The 27591-nt window shown below is 40.8% G+C and overlaps 1 protein-coding gene across 1 annotated transcript; it reads right to left on the bottom strand.

Annotated features, from left to right (window-relative positions):
* Nucleotides 1–14247: 14247 nt before the first annotated feature.
* Nucleotides 14248–26453, bottom strand: crispld1b (cysteine-rich secretory protein LCCL domain containing 1b). The gene is made up of 15 exons (XM_068738046.1): nucleotides 26228–26453; nucleotides 25169–25479; nucleotides 20603–20721; nucleotides 19083–19215; nucleotides 18276–18391; nucleotides 17726–17826; nucleotides 17338–17505; nucleotides 17169–17229; nucleotides 16866–16932; nucleotides 16106–16236; nucleotides 15900–15943; nucleotides 15716–15788; nucleotides 15239–15308; nucleotides 14675–14808; nucleotides 14248–14425 (listed from the first exon to the last, which is right to left on the bottom strand). Exons 2-15 carry the CDS (start codon nucleotides 25433–25435, stop codon nucleotides 14374–14376), a joined length of 1536 nt encoding a protein of 511 aa, XP_068594147.1. The 5' UTR covers nucleotides 25436–25479; nucleotides 26228–26453; the 3' UTR covers nucleotides 14248–14373.
* Nucleotides 26454–27591: the final 1138 nt, after the last annotated feature.

The following is a 27591-nucleotide window of genomic DNA, read 5'->3' on the forward strand; positions in this document are numbered from 1 at the left end:
GAGTTTGAAATCAGTTTGTGTGTTTGTGTGTGTGTGTGTGTGTGTGTGTGTGTGTGTGTGTGTGTGTGTGTGTGTGTGTGTGTGTGTGAATGTGAATGTGTTTAGTGGGTAGTAGGTGTGGAACTCTGGTGAAGCCAAAATTCACCGTCCTCAAAAAACTCTTTAAAAATGCTTTTTATTTTATTTTATTAAAACTTCTTACACATCGACCTTCCATCTGTAGTTAGTCAGATCAGACTTATTAGATGGGCACTATTAAGTGGATAGGAAAGGAGTACAGGGGTAAAGGGAAGTCCTTTTGCAGAAGGGCAGACAAGAGGTAAAAGAAGAAGCCAGGCAGTTGTAGTTTCAAGCGAGACGAGCAGAACAGAGAGATTGTGCCAAGCAATAGGTTTAAGATGTACTGAGCGGCATCGAACTGTGACCAGTTACTGTATGCAGTCCAACAGAAATGTTTGTCGAGGGAGTTTAGAAACCGTACGACTGAGTGAGATATCTGTCTCGCATATATTTCTGTCACCTGTCATCACCCACTCACTTACAGAGTGGGCAGAGCATTGGCAGCAACCATGTTTCCCACTGGGACGACGTGTAGGCACAGAAACGAAAAACACTCATGGTGTTTTGGAAACTGATTTAACTAAAAAATACGTCTCAATACGGTTCCCCCTCAGATTAACACTGTTAGCTCTTTCAGCACTGTTACCTAGTGCTGAATTGGATACAATAGATATGCTCTGAATTTCGACTTTAGCACCTTCACTCTAGTATAATATCAGGTTTAGCTAAATCAATTGACAATCTGTATGTAGGGTGTGTATAGGTTTGTTGGTTTATTTATTGTATTGCAACTACTGGGTGGATTGCGATGATATTTAGTTTGGACTTTGCATCTGCCACCATCAAATTTGAATTTGTCCAATACTATAGTAACTTTGTGTTTAGTGCTAATTAGCATTGCTCACATGTTAAACCAAGATGATGGACATGGTAAACATTACCTGTGAACATGTTAGCATGTTGCAGTTAGCATGTAGCTAAAAGCACCTTTGTCCCAAAATACAGCCTCACAGAGCCGTTTACAGGGCTGTGAACTCTTAGCCTTGTTTAATCATGATAAAATTGAAATGACCAATATTTTTATATACTTTCTCGAAACTGCACCAACACATAGCTGCAGAGTTTTAATCTGGTTTGTGAATTGCAGTGGTGGGCCGTCAGGGCCAGCAAAGCCTTCTCTGCTGGCCTAAACAGAATCACAAAGTTATAGCTATTTTATAATTTCATAATTTTTCATAAATACACTACATGTATTATAATTTATAAAAATAATTTTCCCATTATCTTATTTTCTCATTGCACAGCTCCTGTCTTCCTCTGTTGCTCTGCTTCCAGCCTGCAGCGCTGCTTCCAGCACAGCTTGTTTTAAGTAGAGCTTTTATCCAATCAGATTTAGCCTCTATGTTGTCTCTAGGTAAGAAGAGAGGCCCGAGGCCTTCAGATTCACAAGTGAATGCCTTTGCAGTTTAAGTAAATGAATGATGTGATATGATTGTCATAGTCTTCAACCAATCAGATCTTTAGTTTGACATGTTGGGCGTATTCTTTGACATGCCAGAGCCTTCTAGCTGGTCTACAAGTACATCATCATTAACGTGCAGCTCAGTATTAAGGTGCAGCGTGCGCCGTGATTGGGCAGTGGTCGAGTGTGTGACTATTGTGAAATTTAAGGAAGCTGGCAGACGTTAGTTGGAGTAGTAAGAGTTCAAATAGAAAGATATGGAAGAAATTATGACATTTTCAGGGTTTTACTAGTTTTTTTTTTTTTTACCTAGCTTTGTTTTTTTAACACTCAATGGCTGAATGAGGAGGAGAAACGGATTTAGTGGCGGAGTTACTGACAATGCCTTTCTCAAGAAGAACATTTCAGGGAAAACTGGACATCCTAAGAAATAGTCAGTCAACCCCACAGCTAGCAGCCCTAACTCAGCCTGGAAAAGGATTTATATGAGCGGTGTTCCTGTCGGAGAAGCATTGCACATTTTATGGCTGAGAATGTTTCATTTTAACTGAGAGTCTTGGTGTTTGGAGCTAAGCTACGCTAACCTCAGGACGCCATAGCACGGCAGGACACTACGGTGCTTTTCAAAACTTTTGAAGAAACCCGAGTGGATCTACAGATCAATGAACACGTTCGCAGGGAAGCGGAGCTCCTGAAACAATGTACTGTACAACCGTGGGATTAAACTCTTTGTCAACAAAAAAAGGAGGATGGACTTTGTATTTAAGTGAACAGCATTTGGTAAGTGACAAACTTTGTTTTACATCTGCAGTAACGTTACTACTGTTCATAATATTTGAATGGCTTGTTCTCTTGTTTGGTGGAATAAGTGGATCTGCTGCAGGTTTGCTGGATTGATGTGTCATGCTTTTGTTGTCATATAAATATATATGACTGGTTATTATGAGTTTGTTCTGGTCATTATGTTAATTACATTGATTTTGACTATATGCATTGTCTGTTAATGACGCAGCGTCCCGTCATGCACGGATTCATGTATCTGCACAGTTAGTGTTTTGTAGGTGTTGAGCTTCATGTAACATTTTATTTCAATTGTCAAATGTTGCAGTGTTATGTGAATATGCAGCTTTTACACAAAACAAATAATAACTGTAGCTGTGGTGTCATAATGAGGTTACTAGGAGGTAGTTCAACTAGTAGGACAGCACTGAAGGGCCAGGTATTGTGAGGAATTTTAAGTATATTATGTGTCTGTGAGGGGGGTTTGAGGAATGTGACAGGAGTGGGGGAAGGATACGTGCTGGCTGGGTAAGGTGTCTGGCCAGAACAATGGGTCATAGGCCAAAGGGGAGCTTATTGGATTTCAGCCAATCATTGAGCTGATCGATAGTTGTGAGGTGAGAACTTTTCAAAGACTTTGGAGGGACAAGAGGACTGTGAATCCTGGGCCATCTTCAGACCTTCTCTTGAACATGGGGCAGACATAGAGTCTGTCGCGTGGCCCGGACGGGGCATCACTTTCATGAGATGAATGTCTTTTTTGTCATTAGTAGTGTATTCAGTTTGTAACTCTTTTGCTTCTGTAGTTATTAAATATATTTTGATTTGAGTTTAACTAGGGATGGGCAAGTTAATGCGTTAGTATCTTGTTAACCCATTAATTAATTAACGGTAACAATTATTTTATCACGCGTTAATGCAGTTCTATTTTTTATAATTAAGCGGACGTTTTTAACACAAGAACCGGTGTTACGGTTTAACCAGGGACCCTGTTATCTGGTGACCTTCAGCCGAATGCGTCAATTTGCAACAGCTGCCATAGCTACGACAACAACAGACGCATTGGTTAAACCATAACATGGTGAACAGCTGTTTGTGTGGCGTCTCTTCTTGTTTCCTTCACCTACATTCCCCTGGGTCCCAAGTCCCTCCATGTACAGCTTCTTATCACCCTTTATGTACCAATGTATATTTATAACAAATACCACTCATATTACACTCTAATCAGCGTTGCATATGTATCTGACCAAAATACCAAAAAAAGGAAAAAATATTTTGGTAGAGTTTTTAAAGTGTTGTTGTTTGGAATATGTATAATAAGCATATCATTTAGTTATCACTAATCGCTAATTTAACAAACATATAAAAGAATTACGTAGATATACACTACTTTTGAATTCATTATTGAATTTTGAGCATAACAATGCAATTAATCACGATTAATCTAAAAAAAAAAATCATGCGATTAATCGCGATTAAAAATTCAGCACTAATTTTAACTCGAACCAGCTGATTCTTTGCCACTGCTTTGCTGACGAAAGACGCAGCAGTGGGAGACCTGCGGCCTTCCTTTATCTAAGAGAGTTGAAACCTTAACAGTATAAAATGCACGCCTTTTTCTTCTTTTTCATTGTTTGTACCATATGGTTTACACACACACATTTATACACATAGTTTGGTCCGGTCTCTATTAATGTGAGGTATCGTAAAGCCAGTGACGTGAGGTGAGGATCGTGACTGGTGAGGCACTGACTCTTTCAGAGTCAGATTAACAAATATATGAACCCAATAGAGTAACTTAAATCACTATTCAATTGGCAGCTTGCACATTGACTACTGGTTGTTTTTCATATTTCATATCAGCATTCTTTACACACACATAGGTAAAGTACATATTTGATTCCACCGGGTTTTTTGATTATAAAAATGCTTGAAATGATTGGAATCATACATAAATTACATTTATTGCACAGGTCAGTAGATAAATATTAATATTTATTTTATTTTAGCATTTGTTTTTTACTTGTCATGATGGCAGCCAAATCTGTTCATTTGGGGTTCAAACAGCTGTAGTAAATCAGCCAAAGTGTGGCTTTCTAGACACAGTGAATACAGCTCGATAAAATTCACGAAGCTCCTCCGGACTATGTTTTGAACCCCGACATGACGGCGTTCAGTTTTCCGGGATATCTGGGACTTCCACAACAAGTACTAAGCAGAAATATAGGTTATTTTGTCCATGGCTGATGGCAGTTGAACGGCTTCCAGGACAATAAGCCACGCCCCCTCTCCGGCGCATCCAGCGTGATTTTTGCGAGAGACCCACAAACAAATACATATAAATCCACAAACAAATACAAAAAACCCACACACAAATGCATACAAATGCAGAAATATATTTGTGAATTGTTCTGCGTGCATTTGTGAGTCAAGTTTATTTGTAAATCCTTCTGTGTGCACATTTGTGAATCTTTCTGTTTGCATTTGTGAGTCTTTCTGTGTGCATTTGCAATTATTGAGACTGATCTGACCCCATAAGTAAATCCCTAGATAGATCTCGTCACTCAAACAGAATGGGTTATGCCAAATGATTCTATCAGGGCAAATTAACTGACACAGAGACCCACCGAGTAGGATTTTGTGACTTTGAAAAGCTTCTCCATCTGTGATGAGAAAGTAGAGTGAAACAGTCAACAGTTATAAATACATCTCAACCTGATAGAAAAAAAACAGCAGTAGGGAGATGATTACCATGTTTCGCCACCAAAACACAGCTGCTAACTATGTTGAGATAATAACGTCTAGATCTAAGTGGTGGAGGGCTGAGAGGAGGAAGTCCAACCACACATTCAAACACCAGCACACACACACATACACACACACATTGCTTCTCATCCTGTCCGCAGTGATTGTTCGCCCACATAAACGGTGTGTGTACGCCCAGGAGTTAACCGCTTGAGGAGCCAGTTATATAGCATGAGAGTGATTGCATATTTAGAAAGTGCCTTACTTCAACACATGCCGGACAAATGCAGAACTACACATTCAACCACAGAGGTGTATTCATACATAAACACACACACACACACACATAAAGGCATGCACACACCGGTGTGTTTCAGGCCTGGCCAGCTGTGTCCAAATTTCAAACACATCTCAAAAACCCCCATAATTGCTACGTCCATTTGACATTTCTGTATTTTACTGACCAACACACACAATCAAAAAGGTTTTAATGCTAAAACTGGCAACACATGAATGTCCTGTTGGACTTACACAAATACCAGCCATGACTATTTATTCATTTGCTATAAAAAGACTTTCCCTACAGCTTAATGTTATGGATTAAGCGTTCAAGGCCTGTAACTAGCATTATTTAAAGAGTCATCAGATGACACTTTTGCGTATAGGTGCAAAATATAGTGCCAGAGTAGGGTGACTCAGTTTAGTTTAGTTTGTAAGTGAAGGCTTTGGCCCTGACGCAGATTTACTGAAGCATTCAACATATGCAGTGGCTTGCTGAGCAGTGTGGCTAACGGAGGGGAGTGTACATCCTCGAACTCGGCAGGGGCCCTCGCAAAGATGCCAGGTTATACTCTGCTGAATTCAACACATCAAGGTCAGAGGGCCATGTTTCCTTTCTTCTCAGGGGGCTCGGAATTCCTAGCAGTGCACCTGGGCCCTTTTGAATACTGCACACTGCCATGTTTCAGAGAACACAGAAACATCTTTGTAGTGTCATGCATAGTTTGATACTGCTTTACGATAGAGAGTTGCAGGGATGAAGTAATTTTATAGGCCAACCCGGAAGTTAGCATCGCCCCTGTTCCCTGGACTAAAAGCCAATGGGATTTTTTTTCCATTGCATTGTGGATTATTGCAGAAAACAAATTGTGGAAAACAGACTTTTATGATAACTACGTAATTTGTTCAGCAAGATAAATTAACACGACTTTTAAAAAATTGGAATGGTAAATGTAATTGCCAGGAAAAAAAAGCTAAGGTTAGAAACAAACGAGACCCTGGTAGCATATACACAACGAGGCTGTGAAGGCGGACTCATCTGCGTGATGGCGTTTAATGTCCTCGACATGTTGTCTCATTTAGCCACTTGTTAGCAACCTTCTTTTTTAAGAAATCTAAAAGATTAAAAATTCACGAGTCCGGTATTTACTGACGTATTGTATACCGTAGAGTATACGGTATACCAAAAACCCATTAAAAAAACCATTGACTCGGAGACAAGGGTAACGGAAGAGCAACAACGGGAACTCATTTCTGGGTTTTAGGACTCATTCCTGTGTGTGATGTATAAGCTATTAACACAGTACAGTCCTATAAGCCATAGACGTTCATAGGCTAAATGTCATAGCTCGACAAAGACTTGAGTGCATGAGCGAGTTGAAAAACTGACTTTAGGGTAATAGTTGATAACCTCCTATAATACTCTTATTCTTTCTCTTGCCGTAAATTGGATGAGATGATGGATACCACTTTACTTTCCAAACTTTGACTTTAATTTTTCTTCAAATGTTATTAAGTGGATGGAGTCATACTTATAAGACAGAGGCCAATGTAGGGATTAATATTGTGCTGTCATCTCCAAGAATGACCACAATGGGTGTCCCCCAAAGGATCAATTATCTGCCTTTTACTCTTCAGCAAAGAATTTGGAACTGTCAATAAATTTTTTTAAAAACACATCAAAAAGATGTCCAAAACTTTAAAACTCAGAATTTCAAACATTCTACATTGCCTTTCTCTAGAAGCTGCACATTCTTTTTAACCCTATTATGCTAAAAATGTTGTTAAAGGAAAATCAAGAATGCAGAATGCAATCATTAATTGTATTTGTTAAATACTTAAACAACAACAACTGTTCTTTAAATAATGTATTCATCCTGTGACTATGTATGAACAGTATTTTATAGTACTTGTTGTATGTACTGTATACTGTTTGTATTATTTTCACCTGCCCGGAGACTGGGGATGACAATTAACTTTTAGCTATATCTCTATATTATCCATACAATTTCAAGTATATGAGTTATATGTGGTCCCTTGTAGACATTTAAATGGTATTGATCTCAATCGCTCTTACTCCCTGTAAGAAAATTAATAGTCAGGTTTCCAAAAATGTCAAACTATTCCTTTAAGAAACCAGTATCCTGAAAACCCTGGAAAGCCTTTGCCTGAATGACAGCCTAGTTTACTGTAATGGACTTTTTTGGCTAAGTGGGTGACTATTTGTCTGACAAAACTAGTTGCCTGTCTGACTGAGAGTTATGACGTTCAAACTAAATTTCACAATGATGAAGTGCTGCCTGGGGGCTCTAAGTGCTTGAAAAGAAACTGTAATTGGCTAGCATGATGGCAGACTGACAGGCTGGCTAACTGACTGCAGCAGATCACAGAAGTCCTGCACCAATGGTTGCCTCTGTAACAGGGGTGTGTGAATTTTGACAGCACTGTGATGCTTGCCCATTTTCTCCAAGAGACCTGGCCCGAACCCAGCATATTTCATCTTGGCTCATAATGTCTTTATGTGATATGAATTCAGGGATAACCTGATCCTGTTGACACCCAGGTATGTTCCTCTGGTACAGAGACAGCCTGTGACCACCAGGACTGTGAGGAGGTGGTCTCAGGAGGCTAAGGACGCCCTGCAGGACTGCTTTGAGTCAACAGATTGGGATGTGCTGTGTGGACCACATGGGGAGGACATCAACAGCATGACGGACTGTATCACAGAATACATAAAATTCTGTGAACACACTACCATTCCATCCCGGACTGTACACTGCTTCCCTAACAACAAGCCATGGATCACCAGCGACCTGAAAGCACTTCTTAATAAGAAGAAAGCTGCTTTTAGGTCTGGGGACAGGGACGAGCTCAGGAGAGTCCAGCGTGACCTGAAGGTGAAGATCAGGGAGTGCAAGGACACCTACAGGAGGAAGCTGGAGGCCAAACTCCAGCAGAACAATGTGAGGGAGGTGTGGACCGGGATGAAGCTGATTACTGGCTTCAAGGTTGGAGGGAGACAACCAGGGGGCTCCCTGGAGAGGGCCAACGAGCTAAACTGTTTCTTCAATAGATTTAGCTCACAGCCCTCATCTGTCTCCTCAACACACCTCACCTCACAAACACCTCGGCTGCCTCCTCCCCTCCCCCCTTTGTCCCCCCTGGTGAGCGGCACGGACAATGAGCCCTCTACTTCAAAGGGCTCTTCCACCACCGACACCATGACCACCCTCCCCCCCCCTCTCTGTGACGACTGGCCAGGTTAGAAGACAGCTGGAGAGACTCCACCAAGGAAAGGCTGAGGGACCTGATGGCATCAGCCCCAGGGTCCTGAAGACCTGCGCCACCCAGCTGTCTGATGTCCTACAACACCTCTACAACCTGAGCCTGAAGCAGGAGGAAGTCCCGGTGCTGTGGAAAAAGTCGTGCCTGGTTCCTGTTCCTAAGAAGACGACACCATCTGGCCTCAATGACTACCGACCAGTTGCCCTCACATCCCATGTGATGAAGGTGCTGGAGAGGCTGGTCTTGGCCCACCTCCGACCGCAGGTGAAATCATCGCTGGACCCTCTGCAATTTGCATACCAGCCTCATGTGGGAGTGGACGACGCCATCATCTACCTGCTGCAACGAGCTCAGTCGCACCTGGATGGAACCGGTGACTCTGTGAGAATCACTTTCTTTGACTTCTCCAGTGCATTTAACACCATCCAACCAGTGCTACTGAGTGAGAAGCTGCGGGAGGTGGGGGTTAACGCGTCCACTGTCTCCTGGATCACTGACTACCTCACAGGCAGACCACAGTTTGTCCGACTGGGCCGTGTACTGTCTGATACGGTGGTCAGTGATACTGGAGCCCCACAAGGAACTGTTCTGTCTCCCTTCCTGTTCACCTTATACACCACTGACTTCCAGTACAACTCGGGGCCATGCCATCTGCAGAAGTTCTCTGATGACTCTGCAGTGGTCGGGTGTATAAGGGACGGACGGGAGGAGGAGTACAGGGCAGTAGTGGATGACTTTGTGGAGTGGGCCGGTAGAAATCACCTGCTTCTGAATGTGGCCAAGACCAGAGAGATGGTGGTCGACTTCAGGAGAAGGACGACGGCTCCACAGCCACTGAGAGTTCTGGGAGAGGACGTGGACATGGTGAAGGAGTACAAGTACCTGGGTGTCTCCATCGACAGCAGACTGAGCTGGAAGGCCAACATCAACGCTGTGTACAAGAAGGGGATGAGTCGACTCTTTTTCTTGAGGAAACTTCGATCCTTCAACGTGTTCAGCAAGATGTTGGAGATGTTCTACCAGTCTGTTGTGGCCAGTGCACTGTACTTCGCCGTAGTCTGCTGGGGGAGCAGCATTGGAGCCGGAGACACCAACAGACTTAACAAACTGGTTAAGAAGGCCGGCTCCATCATCGGCTGTAAACTGGACAGTCTGGAACAGGTGGTGGAGAGGAGGACACTGAAGAAACTATCATCCATATTGGATAACCAGGACCACCCTCTCCACCACCTACTGCAGGGACAGCGGAGCACTTTCTCCAACAGAATGATCCAGCTCCGCTGTCATAAGGACAGGTACAGGAGAACATTCCTGCCTACTGCTATAAGGCTGTACAATAAATCACCTCGGGCCAAATCAAATTGTTAAACCTCTGCACTACTGTTTATTTAGTTGATTTAATATTATTCTGTTCTATTCACTGTGTATATAGTGTGCCTTTTGTATATAACATCTTTACTATATTATAACTGTATATATTGTGACATGTGTATTTTTATATAATAAGATTTTTTACCTGTGACCTATTGCTGCTCTGTAACCTATTGCTGCTTGTAACAAAATAATTTCCCCTCACGGGATCAATAAAGTTAGTATCTATCTATCTATCTATCTATCTATCTATCTATATGGTCATTTCAGAGTCGTTATTAAATGCTGTTTCAGAAGATACTCTATCATGTTTAAAGACAATTCCTGGTCATTATGTTCCATATTGTCTCAATATCTTACAGTCAATAAATGGTCATACTTTTGAATATTAGCATAAAGAAATATCGATAGCTACAAAAGGAAATTGTTTATTTTGGTAAGTTTGTGACCAGCCCGCCATGTTGAAAGCAGTCGAGCACAGACTAAACACCTTCGATTGGAGCAAACTTTCTTATTTTACAGCTTAACGGTACACTAAAAGGGGATTCTAAAAACATTTGAGGAGAGAAATAGGCAATAGAGTAACAAATTCTTGATTCATATTTAATCAGCGCTGCCTAGTTTGACAGTTTGATTGGAATTGCTGTGCTTCACCTAAGGTGATTGACAGCACCGTTAGAGACTCCTGGCCTCTGATTGGTTGTTTTCTTTCATTAGCAATGGAATCTTGCAAATGATATTAAGAAACTAAGATGAGGAAGAGGAACCAGATTTTATCCACAGAATATCTGTCCCATGTACTACTGTCAGGACATTTTGAGCAGATGTGACACATTTATATTAAAATTACCAAATGTAGCTTTAAAGGGGAACTGAGAGGGACTTTTTAGCTGGAGCCAGACCACATTATGTGGCCGTCCAGATAAGAGAAAGGAAATGCATCCTGAGATGTTGAGATTAGCAAAACACAGAGCTAGTCTTTGTGTGTGTACAGCCACTGGCACAGTCAGTGGTCCTGAGCACTTTCACATCAGTTATCTCACTTCACTGGGATTCAACTGAAAAATGAGAAGTGATACAAAACACACAAATATGGTAATGCCTTGAAATGTCTCGTTGATTAATACAAGGGTAGGAGGTGAAAGATGAAACCTTTATGTCCGCGTCAGGCTGGTGGTATTAAAATTGCTTATTTTCCTCATTGGATTTTGTAGCATGATACACTTTTATTCCCAGAAGGTCAAATGTTGTGAATCTTGAATTGAACTAAGTTATATTATTTTCGGCATTTGGGTGCAGCAACAACAATAAAATGTATCTTAAAGAGACAGTTCACCCCAAAATCAGAAATACATTTTTTTCAATATCTAATCAATATCTCCAGTATTTATGAGCCGACCCAGAATGTATCTGTGTATTGCGCATGGTGGCGGCGTAGGATTGTTTCAGACTTGTGTGATCCAAACATTTGTTGTGACCTCGCGAGATGTAAACATTAATGGCTTCATCGTTGGCTGAGCTGAAACGTTAGCTATCTCAGCGGTGCTTGCCGGTTAGCTATAAACTATAAACACAAACCTCTCATCCATGAGTAGATGCACGCTTCCTTGTGTGCAATGATTCGGTTGTTGGTGTAGTACAGTAGAAGGAAAATAGCTTCTACATGAATGTCTATAGATTATCTTGAGTAGCTGAGTCATGATTTCTAGAAAGAGACTTTGCTGTTTAGTTTTTCAGAAATGTGCCATATAGTTCCATTATAGTTGATTGTTTTTGAAAGGTTAAACATCAGCAAATGTGGAATTAAACCGTATATTTTGCGAGATTAAATATTTGGAATAATTAACACGTCTTCTTTCAATAGATGTTGGCTTTTGGACTTTACAACGCACTGGAGATATTGGAAATATTTGTATCACACAAGTCGGAAACAATCCTATGCAACTGCCGTGCGTAATTTCTGGGTCAGGTGCGAACAAAAGGCTATTTAAAAAACAATCTGCTCTGCACTCCCTCCAAAATCCTTTCGATTGTGTTCCCCGAAGAAGATGGACAAATAGTACTATATAGTAATTTTTGATTTTGGGGTGAACTGTTTCTTTAAGTAGGATTGGTAGGACATGCACTGTAATGACATATCTACTGTTTTGACTGAACTGACAACTTTTGTTCCCTTTACTTGAAACATGCAAAGCCAACTGGTAGATAAGATCTCCCTGGACCTGAACCAAGCAGCTTTCTCTTCCTCTGTGTTCCCCACAGTTCCTGGAAACACCCGCAGTGCTCTAAAAAGAAATTTCACTTAAAAATTTGATCCGCAGCTAAATTTGAGACATTGTTGAAATGTTGATGCCCAGATTCCTCAGGCTATCTGGACGCTGTAGGAACTGATATTAAAATAATGTGGCCACTCAACCATATGTCTGTAACCATATGTCCGCAAAAAATTAAAACAAGTGTAATATAATACAATGTAAACTGAGGAGCAGAGTCAAGCCTGTAACTTGGGGTTAGTAGAATTTAGGTTTAGTATTTTCTGACACATCCTGAGCAGTGAGAATATAGTTTATCGATACTGACTCTTTAAAACGATGAGAAATGACACAAAAACACATCTGAATTTAATCTCAAAGTATTTTAATTGTGATTTTGCCATGCACATTCCTGGCCAGCCAGGGTCCATTTATATAAATCTATTAACAAAAGCTGGGAAATGCAATATAAAATAAAAGAATATGTTACATAAACAATATTTACAAACATATGAATATAATGATTGTCCTTTATAAAAATAAAAGCTTGAGTGACAAATATATGATTTGCATGCAGAATCTGTTTCAGCATCTACTGCTTGTGGCTTGTATTGCTTTTTGTATGGCTGGCAATGTGTTGGAAATGTTAATGAAAAAAGCAGCAGTAGCAAGCATTCAATATTATTTACAACATTATTATGTACAGAAATATACAATCTGTATTTTATTGCCTGCATTGTTGATATATTATAAAACCACTGTGATGTAAAGATATAAATGGAGGTCAAGACTTGAATAATCGCTCTCCTTGTGTGTATGGCCTGATTTATGGTAATTATATCTTCAATATGCAACATTTGAAATACAGCCACATGGATCATTCCCAACACACATGATGCTGCAAAGACAGCTCAGGTAAGCGTGCATTCCAGCAAAGTTTGCTGACGTGATGTAAACGTTCTCTAGCCTTGACCAAGGATTTGATTTGCCTAACCATAAACTCACCGTAGTCCAAGTTTATTTACAATATCTTTACCATACCATTTACTATAGTTGCTATGCATAGATAATCTAAAAAAAAAAATGTTAGAGTTGAACTTTAAAACATTGAACATAAAAACAATCATCCAATTGCAACTTCTGCAATAAGATTTGACAGAAAGATCTTTTCTACAGTAGAAGTATAATACAATGCATGCCAATAAATGGTAATTGCAGTGGTGGTTATGTTTTTGCAAAATGTTATATAAATCATAGTTTTGAAAACTGTAACAGATGATCCTGGACCAATTAAGATAAAACTTAATTAACATAAATATAGTGATTAGATGTATAAACTGATGTCAAGCAGGAATATGGCCTCCTTAGTTTGTGTACTCAAAGAATATAAATAGTTTTACAAACTGAAGGCCAAATAAATCAGGTCACACACATTAAAACAGTCCTGTTAAAGGCAAACAACACATTTTGCTGAAGGATAGAGAAGTCCTGCTCATACAAAGAAAATAAAAAAACATTTGTAATTTTATTTAATAATCTCTATGGTTTGGTCTTCCATAGAATATACAAGACGGTGTTTTGGGCTAGTGTGATGGGCATCAAATACCCAGGGAGTTCATTTCAGCCCAGATGGTTTGACTAAATAATAGTCTAATCTTGTTCTCAGAAGAAGCCAGAAAAGATTTTAGGACTCTGTGTCGGACTGTCCCATTATTTAGATGGTGTGTGTCTACATAGAGCTGAGGCATACTACGTCTAAAATTACTTTGGTAAAATCTCTGAGGTTATATTTTGACCTTCACGTTCTAAAATGTGGTGGGCATTGGGAGCAGTGCTAAATCTGGTGGTGTATATTGTACTGTAAGTCATGATATGTCAGAAAGATGCATGGCAGCCCAACATGGTTATTACGGTCAGCACTAGAAATGTAGGAGAGACGTAATGCAAAAGAAATATGAAATATATGACCAAACTTAGAGGGGAAACCTTGAGTAAAGTCATGTTACACTTTTAAGTATCAGAAGCCAAATTATTTATCGTAGCAATCAATGTAATTACAGGTTGCAAGATGATAATGAGTGAGTTTGCTGGATGTGAAGTGGCAATGTTGGATGGTACTCTGTTCTTTGAGAGTGGTTTTCAGATGACCGCGAACACTCTGAAGGCTTTTCCACCTGTTGGGTTTAGTAGGCTGGAAGAAGTAGGGCAGGCAGAGAACAGAGTGGTGGTAAAAACTGCGTGTTGTTTTCCACAGCAATAGATGTAAAGATGTATTCAAATATTGTAATATGTATTCAATTTGATCATCACACTGACAGAGGTAGTTGCAAATAAAAATCTGAACTCAAAACAAGGTCCAACTCCACATCAAATAAAATACACATAAATTGAAAATATGTATACATTCACATTAGTTCTTCTATATATACACTGTACATACCTCTCTGAAGTGATGCCATTCTGGTAGCTGCCACTGTACTGCTTCCTTTTATCCACAGGCATCACATCGAGGTACCCTCCTGCCTCATTCTGGATCACTCCAGCGTGAACAGCTGCTCGGCAGATACTGGATTTCTGAAGAAAAAAAAAGAAAGTTGTTTCAACAAATCATACCTATAAGAAACAAATCCTAAGAAGAATTCCCACTGTTGTCATTAAATCTTAAAAATTCAAATGGTCCCTCTACGTGTGGAGAAGATGACGCCTTTTTCAGAATGGGTTGTTATATGTGTAATATGAATCAGGGTGAAAGCACTGGTTGAATCCCAAAACACCGTTGGTTACACATGTCCGGTTGCCTCTGATCTGGGGCTTTTGTTGAGGATCTCAGTGAGTGGAAAATTAAAGTCGTATGGTTTGAACTAGGCATTTGCACTTCAATAAAGCCATCATTTACGTTGTTAATTACACCGTGCTATGATAAGTTGAGATGTCTGGTGTGAACGGGGTCTTTTTTTTCAAACTGTAAAAGTCAACTTATGAAAATTGAGTGACAAGAACTTACATCTGAGTAGTATTTTGTCCCAACGACTCGGGCCCGACTGTCTCGCAGACAGTTCCTGGGACAATACGACCTGCAGAAAAAGTCAGAGCTCACTTTGGGTCTGAGGATATTTTCAGCACATACACTGGAACTGTATGTTCTTCCTATCTGAAGCCCAAAATCTCATTGGTTGAGTTAACACTATTAAGGCAGTTAAAGACCTACAGGTTGTTGGATTGTAAATAAAAGATTCTAAATGGCAAACCAGGAAACCTTTGTCAAGATCTAATATAAAATTCTGCAAATGCAGAAAATGCTTTCCTTCATTGATGCTACAGGCCAGTTTTGCTACTTTTCTTTGATTTGTAAGGGCACATGGGCCAAACAGCTAACCCCTATTACTTAAAATGACTGTGACACATTGGCTCATTGTGGTTTAATTCAAACATTGAGATCTTTTCAGTCTCCTAAATTAATAAATCTAAAGCAGAATGTTACCTGGGACAGTGTTTTACAGGTTTCTTGAAAGGGCAGAAAAGTGCAACGGTGGTGTCGCATGATAGTGCCTTGACTGGGAGAAAAGAAAAAGAAAATTACAGCAAGATGACAGTGTTTCTGTTTACAGACGACATGTGACTGTGTCTGTGTCCTCAAAGTGAAAAATATATTGTATGCTCCTTACCAGGCACAGATTCTATTTTGAAGGAATTTGCGCTTCTGTTTTTCCTGTGAATTTAAAGAAAGCTGCATTAAGTTATGGTCTGTTTTGCATAGCCACGGATCATTAGTGCCCAAAAAGGGAGTAAATTTATATCCAGACTGTATTTAACTCACTTTTTTTGCTTAATAGTAGAATGGATAAAGACTGAATACAGAGACTAATCATACCCAATTGACTGAATACCATTCTTGTATGACTTAGTGAATTGTTGCTTTCTGCCCAGTCTGGTCACATCCAGCCATCCTCCATCATTGTCAATAACACCAGAGTGTAAACCAGCTCCGCACACGCTGGATTGCTGCAGTGAAAGACAAAGATGTGAATAATAATGGGCGGCAAGGTATATCTGAAAATTCACATGAAACCAGTACTATTTGATTCCCAATATGTTCGTGTTTCCTGTGAAAACAGAAAGCTACGGAGGAGGTTGTTGCGGATTTTGATTGGTGTTTACAGTAGCCAATGGCGGCGAATGTGCGTTACCCCCCCACTTTTTCCACTGGTGCGCCAGATACTGGCATACAGGTCAATGACTCAATAAATCAAACTTTATTTATACAGCACCTTTCAAACAAATCAAATGTCTTTCAAAGTGCTTTACAAGCGATTGACAAAACTTGGGATGTTAAAATGTACAATGTTATATAAAAATTGGATAAAAATAATTCATAATGATCAAAACAGTTGCTCAAAGTAGAAAAATGTAAAAATATGAAATAGAATAAAATAATGTCTAACGTTTGGATCAGGAAAAAAAGTAAAATAAAATAGATTTGAAAATGCCTATAGAATAAGTATGACCACAAAACCACAAAAATTATAAAGTGACGACCAGCGTAATACATATGTGATAAAACAACGTAAAACTCTTTTGTGGATACATAATTAAATACCAGTCTCAAAAATTGGTCTCTGGGGATCCCTTACCATGTCATAATATCCAGTCCCAACGACTTTTCCAGGGCTGTCGAGGCAACCTGGCGGACACTCATATCTATGGACAGGAAACAATAAAGTGAAAACAACTGGTGCTTTGTTGTTAATATAAGCACATACTATTGTACGAATATTAGTATAATTCAACATTTTTTTACCTAAAACTCTAATTCTATCTGAACTGTCCTGATAATTCACAGCTATCTTGGTACATCAGATGTTTTCCAGAATTTGCATGCACATCATTATTTGACATCTGTCCGTTGCAGTGTCACCACTTTCCCAAGCATTTACCTGTTACAGGTGGTCCCCTTGCACTGATCTCTCAGCTTGGTCTCACAGTCGACCTGTTGACCTATAATAACAAACAAACGAGAGCTTTTCACAATCTCATTTTAATACTAGAAATAATGTCTGAGCCGCAGCATTCAGACAGGTGTGGTATGGTGAGAGCAGTCCTTACACATCTGCTCTGTGCTGACAACCTGGTTTCTCTCTAGGTTGTCATTGGGCGAGGGGTTTGGTGTCTGGGCCCTGGGTTGGGGCACCCTGTCCCTCACTGGTTCCTGTTCCGGTTCAATGTAGTTGGTCTCCTCAATCTCAGGAGCTGGACGCCTGTCAACGCCGCCATCTGAAAACATGCACTAGATTTAATCATTTTCTATACAAGTTGTATTTATGTTACACTTGGAACATAGAAAACAATATTAGGAGTGGGGTTGCCAAATGTTGTGAACTACTAAAAACCCATGCTCTTTCAGTGAAACTATCGCTAACAATTTTGGGTAGGTACAAAGGTATATAAAGAGATAAACCATGGCAGGAAACCACAACTCGAGACCAAGACGCACCTTTGTAGCAGAGATTGTCTCTGCAGCCTCCAGCATAGCTAGCTGGACAGGCAGAACAGGGAGTTCCATATTTATATGGAGCATGACCCCACCAGTTGCCCCTGAAAAAAAATCCAATCAATTATGAAAAACACTGATGAAAAGTTGTGTTTTAAAATAAACAATGTTCAAGGATTCTGAAATATTTCATTATGTTTGTGAAACTGCATATATGCACGGAATTTAGCATTTGACACAGTTAAAGGAGGTTCCATCCATTCCTCTTCCTTGTCAAAACCTGGTGCTTACATTACCAACAATACAACGTGAATGCCAACAGTTTGGTTGCAGATTTGGGGGTGTTATACCCCCAGATTTTGTTTTTCATTTTTAAACTTCTGCCGAGATCGTCACTTGAGATAATCTTTCTGACTTAGCCACAAAAGCCTTTGAACAACTTTCCCCAAATGTACAGTGGTACTTCCCGACACACGTAAACAGATTTTGGCACTGTTCATATCTTGTTTGTGTATCTTCTTTGTAGTTATTACCAATTTAAAAAATAACGTACGGTGGAGAGTAGTTGCAGACCAGGTAGACGGCTTTAGTCCAGATCATCCCCCACACGTTCATGTTGTAACACACGTTGATGGCACAGCCAATACGATTGCTAGTCGCCCACACCAACTGAAAATTGAAACACACACACACACAAACAAACAAACAAAAACACGTGTTCACTGGTCCTCTCACATTTGTTGGGGCTTGTAGCTCAGGGGTAGGCAACCTTAGACACATGTATCACCATTGTCACGTGGTAGCTTAACCAATAGCACATTAGCATTTGGTGTGCAAAACATTTTTTTGGAAATGTTGAAGTGCCCTCTCATCTGAATGCCAAAGTTACTATGCACAGCGCCTAGATGGATGGAATGAAATTACAGATCCATTTAAATATTTTACCTAAAGATGGAAATTCCAAAATGGCACTAAAAAGGTTGCTGACCCCTGTTGTAGCTGAAGGCAATAATCATGCGACTGTCACAGTAACAGAAGCAATAACGATAAACTTTTATAAATTAAAAAAGGGACTTGTTTTAATCAAGCAGATCTGATAAAGGAAATAAGTCATATATTCACAGAAAAAGGTTTTTGTATTCATTTTAAAAGATTGGATCTCTTCTTTGAGGTCTAATCATACTCAGTAAGTAAAAACACTTGTGTGGGCTATTGCTGAACCATGATACAGTTTTTTCAAATATTTGAAATGGTTTTTTTTCAAATATCCCAAATTGATATACATGTTTTAAGTAAACGCCTAAAATGATCCTAAGCAATTGTTAGCCCTTTAAAACATGGAAATAAAAACAGCTCTTACCTGAGTGTAGTGAGTACAAACAGGTCCTGAACATCTGAATGGGCAGTGTGGGTTGCATTCCTGGGAGTAGGGATAGCTGTAGTACCTCACCTCATCATACCAGGCCTGGACATGGTAGGTAGGGGGGCGATCCCTAAAGTCACACAGAACGTGTTATACTGTATCCTTTATATTATAACACCAAAACATTTATATGAATGCAATCTTGTTTGTGTAGTAATGTCATAAGGAGCTAAAGTCTAGAATCTCCCCATGGACCAACAAAGGCAAAAAGTCTTGTCTTTTTAATAGACAGTTTTCAAAGCAGTTTCGGCCGTATTTACACACCAAGCAGATGCGAAGCAACACTAGCATATTCTAGGAGTCATGTTTCTGACCACCTGACAAATATAAGTCCAATATTCACACTCCTTTTTAGCTCTGTTTTTGGTCTCCAGAAGATAGTTGCTTTTCAGCTGCTAAATGCTCCACTATGATTACCAGGTATTCGCTAACTTTGTCTGTCCAACGTCATCTCAGCCCGACTCGTCATATTTTGGCGCTTGGCCGGAAGCCCTCAGCATTGTTTTCTTTTTTTTGTGTAGTATCTTGACGCAGATTTGTGTGTGGTTAACATAGTGACACGTGGTTTACTTTGTAAAATGGATGCAGTTAGGATTAGGTAACAAAACTACTTGGTTTGGCTCTATTTTTGGTTTAAAATAAGTATGTCTGCTACGAATGTAATATCATCTGACTCAGTGACACTACGTTTCTACGTCTGTTGCTCTGAGGGTCTAATAGTGTCGCCAAAGCATTTCATACAGAAGCTAAAGTTTGCCTTGTGTGTTGGTGTCAAGATGCCAAGGGCTACTACTTCCCAAGCATCAGTATCTGACGGCCCACCACGCCAGTTACACGCATACAATCTTTTCAACATAAACTTCCGTCTTCACAGGAATCTACTCATTTGGGTTTAGGCAATAAAACTACCCGGTTCGGTTTAGGAAAAGATTGTGAAATACTTAATTAGGTATACGCAAAAAAAACTACTTTGTTAAGTTTAGGAAAAAATCGTTGTTTGGGTTAAAATAACCACAGAAGTTTAACTCAACATTGGACCGTTTGTTGGAGCCATCCACCTCCCCACTCTTTGTGGTCTTTGTACTTCCTCGTTCATTATAACGTGGATAACATACAAAATAATTTTGTGGGATTTCAACGAATTATGGTGAATTATTAGTTTTCATAGGTATAGCTACAAATGCTGGATGAGACCAGCCTGCCTGGCTGAATTACCAGGCTGGTCATCTGTTGTTTGGTTTTGAACAGGTAGCGTAGTGTGTTTTTTTTTGCTGAAAGTTATCTGTCTGCTGTTGCTTGAAACAACACTGATCAGTTCTGTGAGAGTGAACCAAACAATAAAGATAAAAAACATGAATTAGAGCACGATGGTGCATATTGTACCTATTTTTATGATAACACATGGCGTATCAAACATAGTTTAAGACAGTTCCCTCCACCTCTTTGTACATACAGACCTGCCCCAGTGCGCTCCAAGGTTTTGGCCTATTTGTGTCAACATGTGGCTCGGTCCATGTTCCCATCGGCAGGTATGTGCCCAGTGCTCCGCGCTCCTCTCTAGCTCGTAATCCCATACCTGGGGAGCACACACAGAACATCATTTAGGTTTTTGGTTAAAGAGTTATTTGCCTCTGAAGAGATGAATGATTTTTTTTAAGCTGGTACCCAAAGCATTAGGGTTGGTAATATTAGTTTTCTCTTGGACTCCAGGTCAAACTCAATGAGTCCAGACAGCTTTGCCTCCAACAGATGTTTGCAGACCTGAAACCCCACTCTGGATTACCCTCATGATTTAAGTGGGCTAAGTGGCCACTTACCGTAGTTGTGGCCTTAATTGCTACTCATTGCGTCTTTTCAGATATATCATCATCCTCTTTGAGTAAACGTAACTAACATAAATTCCACTGCAAGCAATCTGAAAGTAACCTTACATATTCGAGGCAAAATAAACTTTCCTTGAGGGTACAGTGGCTGTACGCATGCCCCTCGCAAATCTAACACAGTATAGTCAAAACTAGGCCTCTCCTACACACATTCCCTCACACACACACACACACACACACACCCACACACACACACAGACACATACATGAGAGAGAGGGGAAACAGAGAGGTATCACCACCACCACATCAACTTGCAGCCTTGTGCTACTATTCAATGTGGTTGTTTCATATCTTGTTTCCAGTAAGTTTCGGTCTCGTAAAAAACAAAAAGCTGACAAATAAAAGTCTCTGTTTTTACCCCCAATTTTTTTTTTTAAGACAAAATACGTGAAACCTATTTTGAACAAAGCAGACCGTGGGCATAGGATTGAGCAATTCAAATGTTGCGGCAAGGTTAAATTTACTGTTACTGGAGAAGAATAGGTGCAGTGTGCTCCGGTGCTGGCATGCTGTTTGGTTGCATTACAGCTATCACGCGTCAAAAACCATTAGGATAATGCTTGAGTGTGGAGTTGTAACTGCTCTGATTGACCACCATAATGTGTTCCATATGTTTGGTGGGGCTAACAAACTGTGCACACTGTTGCCCATTCACTGTGGCGCTGCTTACTGTTCAGGCCTGATTAGAGAAGGGATATCATGACCCTTCTTCAGCAGTGGCTGAAATACCAACACAGGGGTGGTTTTATGCTCTAACCTCCTGCAAGGTTGCCATGTGATGCTATATTTTTCCAAGATCATTACATATATATATGTATATATATATATATATATATATATATATATATATATATATATATATATATATATATACATATATATATATATATTTTGTTACTGTTGGATAGAATGTTTATCATTCCAATTTCTGTGAACGTATTTTCAGTAAAATTCAGTTACATTAGGCTTTGGTAAATGTAATTAATTTACCACTTTGTAAAGCAGATTCCTGCTCTACAACATCAGGAGGATTCGTCCCTTCCTGACTGACGAGACAGCGCAGGTTCTCATCCAGGCTCTTGTCATCTCCCGCCTGGACTACTGCAACTCTCTACTCGCCGGAGCCCCGGCGTCGGCCATCAGACCTCTGGAGCTTGTCCAGAAAGCTGCAGCTCGCCTGGTGTTCAATCGCTCCAAGTTCTCCCACACAACTTCCTTTCTCCATTCTCTACACTGGCTACCTGTAAGAGCTCGCATCCAGTTTAAGACTCTGGTGCTAGCCTACAGGGCAGTGAAAGGAACAGCTCCTTCGTATCTCCAGGCCATGGTCAAGCCTTACACCCCCGCCCGACCACTTCGCTCTGCTGCCTCGGGGCGATTGGTTGCCCCGTCGCTCAGAGGTCCTGGCGGCCGATCGCCCCGGTCACGGCTGTTTTCTGTCCTGGCCCCACAGTGGTGGAATGAACTTCCCACTGACGTCAGGACAGCGGAGTCGCTGCCCATCTTTCGGCGCAGGCTGAAAACCCACCTCTTCAGGAAGTGCTACCCTGAGCCTTCCACTTAGCACTTATTGTTTTCATACTAGCTTGTTGCACTTATTGTATTCGTATTACTTATAGCACTAACTGTTTTTCTTGTTTCTGCCCTGTACTTTGGCTCTGAGTTATGCTCTGCTTCATGCTCTTAGATGCTTGTTTGGAAAAGGAAATGTACTTATGACTTCTGGTGACTAGTAGTTCTTTTGATTACCAATGTTGAATGCACTTATTGTAAGTCGCTTTGGATAAAAGCGTCTGCTAAATGACTGTAATGTAATGTAATGACTATAATCACCAGAAAAAGAATGACAGAGAAGGTTGTTTGTTAAATAATTTCAAAACAGGAAACATGCTTGAATTTGCCTGCTTTGTGAGTTTAATTAAAGTGAATGGCAGACAGAACAAACATTTGCAGGGCACAAGTGAGGTGTTGGATTGCTCAATGTAAAAACTGTGACTTGGACATTGAAGTTCTGGAATCAACAGATTGACAAGCTCTTCACTGACTGAACCCTTAAGCCCACTCATAAGGCAAGACTGCCCACCTGCACTGCCAACTCCTGAAGGGTATAATGAAGTTCAACTTCAACACAAAGCTTTCACTGCGAACAATCTACAGTGGATACTAATGATCTGTGTCAGCTCATTATTCTCTCTGTGTTCTTGTTATTCATCACCCTCAATTATCCAGCAGAGAAGAAGATGGACTACCCGGCAGCCTTTTGGAGAAAGGTTAAGGTAACAATCTTGTTTTGCATTCCACAGAGCATCAAGTTCCAAAAATACAGAGCTGTTTCCAACCATATCCCAGGACCACCTCTACTGCAGAACTAAGTGCAAGATGTGCAGTCTTACATCAGCAGATTTAGGACGAATGCTTTGGGAATTCAATGTGTGCAGAATGTGTCACGTAAATGCTTGTAATTCAACCTACAAGTGGTTGTGATTATGGGGACCTTTAAAAGAGGTCTCAGGAAAATATGCTGGGCAAGAGATGACGTACTAGTGTTTTAAAGGCATTTGCCGAATGGCTTTTGTATGAAATTAAGAAGTCAGAGCTGCGATGAAAGTGCAGCCCCTTTGGCCTCCAAAATCCTGCAATCTGAAAACCAAATACCAGCCCCCGGTCTTACCACATCATTATCATCAGTAATAGTATCCCTTGCTGAAGGAACACTGGATTAGTGTACATAACATACATTTACACTCCCGTGCCCCGCACTTCAAATGGCGAGACTCGAAGTGTTTGAAATAGATTCACCGCCGTGGCACCCAAAATGAGATGCGCGGAGGATCAAACAAAAGATAACATCTGCAGAGTTTGAGTGAGCAGGGCGAAGAAAAAAGCCAGAGGGGAACGCTTGTGGGGTCGAAGATCAGGACGGCAAAACAGCAAGGCAGGGAGAAAGAGAGTCAGCGGGAGGAGGAATGGAGCGATAGAGTAAGGAGACGCAGGGCAGGAAGAAAGGGAGGGAGGGAAGGTTGGTTGAGGTAGAGGGCAGGACAACACTGCGGGGGTGAAAGCTGGAAATGGGCCATGGTCAGCGAGGCCGGGCAAGCAGGAGGCAGATGCTGCAGCTAGCCAGATGGTGGCTTTGGATTGAAGATTGTTTTCTCCGTCTTTCCTCCCCTACTCCGCAATCTTTAGCTGGCAGAGCTATACTGGCAGTCTGAGTCAGGAAAGTTCTTATATTGCTAATAAGCAAAAGACAAAAATCAGCATCCTTACCATGATGTGTATAAAACATGGACATAAATAAAACAGAATTGTTTTGTTGTATTGCATTGTAGAGCTAGTAAGTTCTAGTATTAACCTGTGTGATTGCTCAGCTTAAATAGGATGTGGACTAGCCGATGTGTTTGGCAAACGTAGCACCCCATTATGTGACGTTCGCCAAATCCAATAGGAGCAGGACAGAGCTCCTCTGCCTAAACTTTGATAGCATCCAGAATCAGCTTACACACCATAGTGAACGCATATTACCGGCAACCCAACAAACAAATACAACCAAGTTTGTGATGGATGTGCTTTTTGGCCCTGGAAGTAGCGCTGGGTTAGGACTGTGGGTAAGCTAGTTAGCTGAACATGCTAACGTTTGCACCTTACGTTAGGGTAGAAAACACATTGTGCAACCCACACCTTACATTTTTACTTGTGCATTTTTGGTTTCCATGAAAGGTCTCAAAAGTATTTTTAAACGCGGAGAATCCCTTTTAGTGGACAATGCACACCGCCAAAGCTTTCGATGGCGAGGGCATGACCTGCCCTACTCTTCCTCTGATTGGCTTACGCTGATATTTTTACCCTAACCAATCTCACTTCTCAGGTGGGTCAACGACTTCGCAAAGAAAAATAATTTGCCGCATCGTTATGGTTGCTTAAGTATGATTGGACGGCCTTTAAGGAACAGTCAATCCAAATTAATTAATTTTGCATCAGTTTAACTGGAATTGAATTCTGACTCTTTAACTAATAATGGTGGCGTTAAATCAAAAACAGAAATGTATGCAGGGTTGTATTCTTTCAAATGATAATATGTATTCCAGTGTGTTGAGATTTACCTACAGCATATGACCAACAGCTGTGTCCTCAGCACCTACCATGTACTCCATGTTGGAGGCAGGAGGGTGGACCTGACCCCGCAACTTGTTGTGCAAGTCCAGGATGAGGTGCATGTCCCCCTCACTGATGGCCCTCCTCCCCCTCGACCTGGCCTTCCACCACTCCTCGTCTCTGTCCCTGTACTTAACCAGGATGGACTCCAGCTGCGTGGAGTTGTTGAGGACCATGGCCAGGATGGTCTGGGTCAAACACAGGAACAAGCTTGCCACTCCGACCCAGCGCAGTACAGGAAGGGATCTCTTCATGACGGGCAGAATGGTGCTGCTTAATGAAGAACACGTTTTGATGTCTGCAAAACAGAGAGGGAATGTTTAAGTAGAACAGCATGAGTTTGGATTTCAGCTTCATTACAGTGATGCACATGAAAACAAAATTTCTGCTCAGCTGTTCTTGCAGCACAGCTCATTATTACAGTAGCTCATTATTTGGCGCCTTTTCATGGACTCTAGGCTAAATTTACATCAATCAGTGCACACATTCATTTCTCCCCTTCCTAGTAAGCGTACCTACACTACAGCATCTTCATAAAAGAGCCCAAAGGCATCTTGAATCTGTCCTCTGTCTCCGTTTAAATAATGTTGTAATCATAGGGGGACTCCACTTCAAACAGTAAGTCTAAAGCAGCTTCCAGCATCCTGAGTGCATATGCGGGTCACTGCATCACTACGCACAGTAGGACCAGTGTGAACCAAATTTTCACACGAACGAGATTTTGTGTGCATGCGTGAGTTACTGTACTTTACTTGTCAATATACACTGAAAGGTAGGCAGAGTTTTGACAAACAGATACAATCATAATTATTATTGTCTTTTCTTTTAATGATCACTTTGAGAACGAAACAGTCCAAAGATATATTTTGTACAAAAAAAAATAGTTCCAACAATAAGTTCCATTATAGAGGATAATAGTAAGTGTGAAGTAATAATAAAGCCTACTTTTAAAATGCAAAACGTGATTAAGCTATAAACTCCCATGCACAGGTCCTAAATAATATTAGCCTAGTCATGTCATACTGCATAAACTAGTGAAAGCTTACCTTTAAATCGCGCCAAACTGATGGAAATATCTCCCAGGTGCAATATTCCAGATGCCAGAGATTACTGCAGAGTGACAGTTTTCCAATCCGTGGAGCCTTTAATTCCATCCATCATAGAATGAGTGCAATGCAGTCGGTACGTCCGCGCTGGAAGAGTGACAGAGAAAGTGGGAAACGTTTATAGGTACCTGATGAATTCCTTAGCTGGCTCAGCTCGCTACTGGCTGCCTGGGGCTGCTGCTCATTTTTCGTTTATATGCCAAATTTGCGCTTTGCTTAGCAACATGCAAACGCACGGGACCACGCCTCCGAAAACCCTCTTGCCTGCTCCCCTTTACCGCACCCCCCATGTAACACACGCACACGCACGCACACACACACACGTGTTGGAACTCCAAAGTTGATGAGGAGGCACTTGATCGCACTAAAAGTGACGTGAAGGTAAACGTGTGGATGTTATGAGAGCAGCCCACTTCTGTTGCAAAAAAAATTGCACATTTTGCTTTTTGCCAGAGTTTTTCATTTTTTGTTTGACAGGAACACACGGTCAAAACTAGCTATTGGCAGCAGAATATAGATAATAATATATATTATATTATAGATAATAAAGATTCCAAAGGATTAAGAAGCTAACCATGAACTTATGACATTTCATTTAGTCTTATATTGTATCACTAGTAGAGCCTTTTCTTTGGTGTCACGCCGCATATTCTACATGAACACAGTTTGCAATTATATATGTATGGTGTCCTTGCAAAACAATAGTAGGAAATTATCATACACTAACAATAATTTGCACAAATGCATCAAACATCCCATTCATGAACATCTGCAGGTGAACATTTCTGAGATCACGTTAGGGTCCTTTACTGTACTTTACTGTGTGTGTGTGTGTGTGTGTGTGTGTGTGTGTGTGTGTGTGTGTGTGTGTGTGTGTGTGTGTGTGTGTGTGTGTGTGTGTGTGAAAGAGAGAATGGCAGCGGCAGCCAGCAGGGTGGCCAATATTCCCCCTGTGACGCGACCACAAAGCACTGATTCATCTGCCTTTTACATACACTAGAACACTTGTGAAAGTTTGTGGGCGTGTGTGTATGTGTGAGTGCTCTCTCTCTCTCTCTCTCTCTCTCTCTCTCTCTCTCTCTCTCTCTCTCTCTCTCTCTCTCACTGCTTCCTCTGCTCCAACATGCTCTGTTCCGACTGTCCGTCAGCACAAAGAAGACTTTTGAATTGGCATTGAGGTCCAAAGTTAAGGCAGAGAAGTGTGGAGAAACATATAAAACAATGTGCATTACAGCAAACAGAAGAAACATGATAGTAAAATGATAATAAATAAAATAGTTTGCATAAAGGTGAGATCACATTAT

Source organism: Cebidichthys violaceus, unplaced genomic scaffold (assembly GCF_023349555.1).
Source record: "Cebidichthys violaceus isolate CVI_PGR_0920_01 unplaced genomic scaffold, fCebVio1.0.p SCAF_8, whole genome shotgun sequence".
Taxonomy (NCBI): domain Eukaryota; kingdom Metazoa; phylum Chordata; class Actinopteri; order Perciformes; family Stichaeidae; genus Cebidichthys; species Cebidichthys violaceus.

What these genes read in the sequence shown, in the direction of transcription:
- crispld1b (XM_068738046.1), bottom strand. Translation starts at nt 25,435, where the DNA reads ATGAAGAGATCCCTTCCTGTACTGCGCTGGGTCGGAGTGGCAAGCTTG. An exon ending in CCTGTAAAACACTGTCCCAG is followed by an intron (nt 15,309 to 15,715) that starts GTAACATTCTGC and finishes CTTTTTCTGCAG; the next exon opens with GTCGTATTGTCCCAGGAACT. An exon ending in GGACAAAATACTACTCAGAT is followed by an intron (nt 14,809 to 15,238) that starts GTAAGTTCTTGT and finishes TTTTTTCTTCAG; the next exon opens with AAATCCAGTATCTGCCGAGC.